Source organism: Acyrthosiphon pisum, chromosome A1, assembly GCF_005508785.2.
Source record: "Acyrthosiphon pisum isolate AL4f chromosome A1, pea_aphid_22Mar2018_4r6ur, whole genome shotgun sequence".
Classification (NCBI taxonomy): Eukaryota; Metazoa; Arthropoda; class Insecta; order Hemiptera; family Aphididae; genus Acyrthosiphon; species Acyrthosiphon pisum.
In genome coordinates, this window is record NC_042494.1 from 98,200,222 (window position 1) to 98,203,820 (window position 3,599).

Genomic DNA, 3,599 nt, shown 5'->3' on the forward strand with positions numbered 1-3,599 from the left:
TTTGTTCTAATTCAAAAACGAATAACTGCAGATACATGAAATTTTTATTGAATGTTTATATAAGCATTTCCTATACACCATACAATTTTGAAAATATTTTGACTCTTTTTGAGCTGTTTACGGACATTTTCAGTTTTCAAATTTTTTAGTTTTTTTTTCTATAAATATCAATAAAGTTTTATCTGCCAAAAAGTGTATAAATTTAATACAAAGCTCCTGATATATTGTTACAATATCAGTTGAAAAATATTAAAAATACATAGGCACAATTTTTTTTTATAAGCATTTAAAGAACAAATTTTGACAAAATTTAACAAATTTTAATTTGAAAAATTATTTTGTAGTTAAAAATTTATAAAATGTTCAATTTTTGTATCTAAGAATTGAAAATTTAAAACAAGATTCCACGTAAGTAATTAATTCTGTTACCAAAAAATCTAAAAAATACATTTACACAGTTTATTTTTATAGTCATTTTAAGTACAAATTTGGACGAAATTACATATTAAAAACCTAGAATTTTAGTTATTTTGTTGTGATTGTATAATATTATTCTTGGGTATACTTGAAACTTCTAAAGTATACTATTATATATCTATGATAGTACCACGTTTTTTTGTTGATGTATAACGCGTTATAAGTACCTAATAGATATTATGATATGATTAATTTGGAATTTATTATAGGTACCTATTATAGGTCAATTTTTTTTTAATACCATAGATAAGTATGTATATGTCTAATACATAGACTGATATACCGTCTCCGCTCAGAATCGTTTTTCTTATACAGTGATATTATATCATTGAATTCAAATTTAATACTGTCCATTATACAGTGACCCACTTCTAACCTACTGTACAGCAGAGCGACATCCACTTACCCACCTTTTTAATATTAAAGATATAAATTTTAAAATAAATTTGGTATAAATTATAATATACATTTTAAACTTTGAAATGATTGTATAAAAGTTTCTCGGACAGAACTTATCATTTGGACTACTTATTTAATCTAAAAAATAACTATTTTTTGTATACCAATATGTTTAGACAGGCGCGTACAGAAAAACAAATATTTGGGGGGGGGGTCGGTCGTACATTTTCGTACTTATATAATCTAACCTAACCTATAACTAAGGCATTATAAAGGGGAATATTCTCATCCGCCATTTTGGTTCCGAAGCTGGCCCGGCGTTGCGGTCAGGCGACCGGAGCGCTCGAACACCAAGGCGGCTTCTAGAAGGAACCAAAATGGCGGATGAGAATACCTACATCTATAGTGCTCTACTATAACCTAACAAGAAGTTTACACAATTTCAATTATAGTATCTACTATTTATTTCTCATAAAAAACGTCATTATTAAAAAAAAAAATTTTAATAATTTTTAAAAACATGTATTTTCATAATATAAAATCTAATTTTCGAGGTAGTCTTGCAAATCTATTAATGACTTCGTCAATATTAATGTCATTATTTCTATAAATATTCATAATTCATGAGCGCTAATCCTGTCAGTCGGTCTTGTCCAATATTATTTCTCAAATAGGTTTTCAGTCTCCGCAATGTTGAAAATGAACACTCTGCAGTAACAGTCGTTACAGGCAAAGTAGCTAATATTGTTAAAAGGCACTTTATATTGGGATGGAAATCACTTGGACATTTGACTTAATGTAGCTATAATGAACATTTTGGGCGATCATCATCAGATATATTTTACCATTGTGTTTGCCAGATTATAATCTCAATTCTCAGTATCAAACGTATCAAAATTAGGTAATAATGATTTGTAAAACAATGCACATTCCTTGAGTTTGTTTAAATATGTAGTATTTTGAGTTATATACTTAGGATACATTAATGATTGTAAAGTGGACATTACATGATGATTGAAAAATCTGTCTTCTAGTTTTTTTCTAGTATTGTTCTGGTGAATCGGCTGGCGTGTTATCTCGACAAGTTTACCGACCTACTGTTCTGGGCAATATAATAGACATAATAATCATAATATCACCTTCAAACATTGCTTTTTCGCAATCAGAAAAATATTTTTAAAACTCTCATCTGAGTTACTCCTCTTTTCAATTAAAATTGTGCGTACGTCATCAACTCGTTCATAACAATAAGATAAATCGATATTGACTTTTTGTAATGCTATGCATAGGGGTAAGGTTAGAGAAAATATGTTTTCAATCACGCGTAAAGAAATTACAAAATGTTGTTGCTATTGTAATAAAAATGATACTAGCTTGCATCGGGGTCTTAACTGTTTAGACTAAAGATCATATATTTGTTATAAAATTCGTGTAAAAACATGTGCAATATTTAAAATAAAATTTAAATTTAGAAAAAACTTCAAAATGCTCCAAAAATCTTTAAATACAAAAAATGACCTTAAAATTTAAAATCGTCAAAAACGAGTATCGAGTAGCTAAATTTGGAAAACAATGCAAAGCGCATCGTAATCCCAACCTCAATCATTATACCGTTGTAATATAATATATCATAAAATAAACTTTTTTTAAATTAAAAATAAAACATTTTTTATTTTTAACAGAGTGATTTTTATTACACACAATTATGACTGAATAAGCTAGAAGTATTTAATTTTATAAATTACCTAAAATTATAAAATCAACGGTTACATTTTATTTATAAAAAAAAATGTATTTGATTATTTAAAATAACATAACAATTAATTCAAATTAATGCTGTAAGATTAAGTTTTAACTAACTATCAACATATAATTCATAAATATTTTTACAATCCTTGTCTATATAAAAGAAAGCATGCCACAAATAAACTTTATAACTAATAGGATACGATAGGATAGTGAGACAAAAATGTAAAAAGAAATATTTTGCCTCCCCTTGATAAATTCCTGCGGACGCCCTTGTATTTAGGTACCTACTTTTATTTTTTGGTATCAGTATAATATGAATTATATTTTTATTCTATAATGATTCTATAAGTAGAATTCCCCCTAAAAATGTCATTATCACCAGATCACCTCATGTCACTTGATTTTATATTGTTATGTGTCATACATTTTAATGTTTTTTTCACTACCTTTTATTTGTGATTATAATTTAAATAACTATCAATCTACTATTATCTTTTCACTCGACCGTTTTAATGACTAGAGCCAAAATTATTTGTTTTATATAAAGTAGAACATTAGTACTTACATTGGTAAATATAAATACTATCTATGAACTAAATAAAATATAATATTGTTTTGTTTTTGATAAGATTTTGATAAATATTATTGTCTACCTACTTAATAAATACCTACTACTAAATAATTAATACAAATATAATTTATTGTTTTAGTTGATTATTGTCGAGATTAGTATGTCTGATCAAAACTTAACACACATCAATTTCTGTGCTATAAATCGTTTTTCATCATCATACAATGCATTAAATACCATGCGAAGGTAATAATTACAAACTTCAATTTAATACATATAAAATATAATATTAATATACACAGTGGCGTATTTACAGGGGGGAGGGAGTCCATGGGGTCCGCCTCTCCCCCCCATTGACTCGTGTTAAATGTTGTGTTTTTACATGATTAAGAAAAACAAATTT

General features: G+C 26.9%; 1 protein-coding gene across 1 annotated transcript in view; it reads left to right on the forward strand.

Annotated features, from left to right (window-relative positions):
• Positions 1 to 3,341: 3,341 nt before the first annotated feature.
• LOC100569232 (kelch-like protein 20) overlaps positions 3,342 to 3,599 on the forward strand; it is a 7,521-nt gene continuing 7,263 nt past the window's right edge. Inside the window, exon 1 of the mRNA XM_029486675.1 lies at positions 3,342 to 3,442. Coding sequence (XP_029342535.1) covers positions 3,357 to 3,442 — 86 coding nt within the window. The 5' untranslated portion in view covers positions 3,342 to 3,356. The remainder of the gene's footprint in view (positions 3,443 to 3,599) is intronic.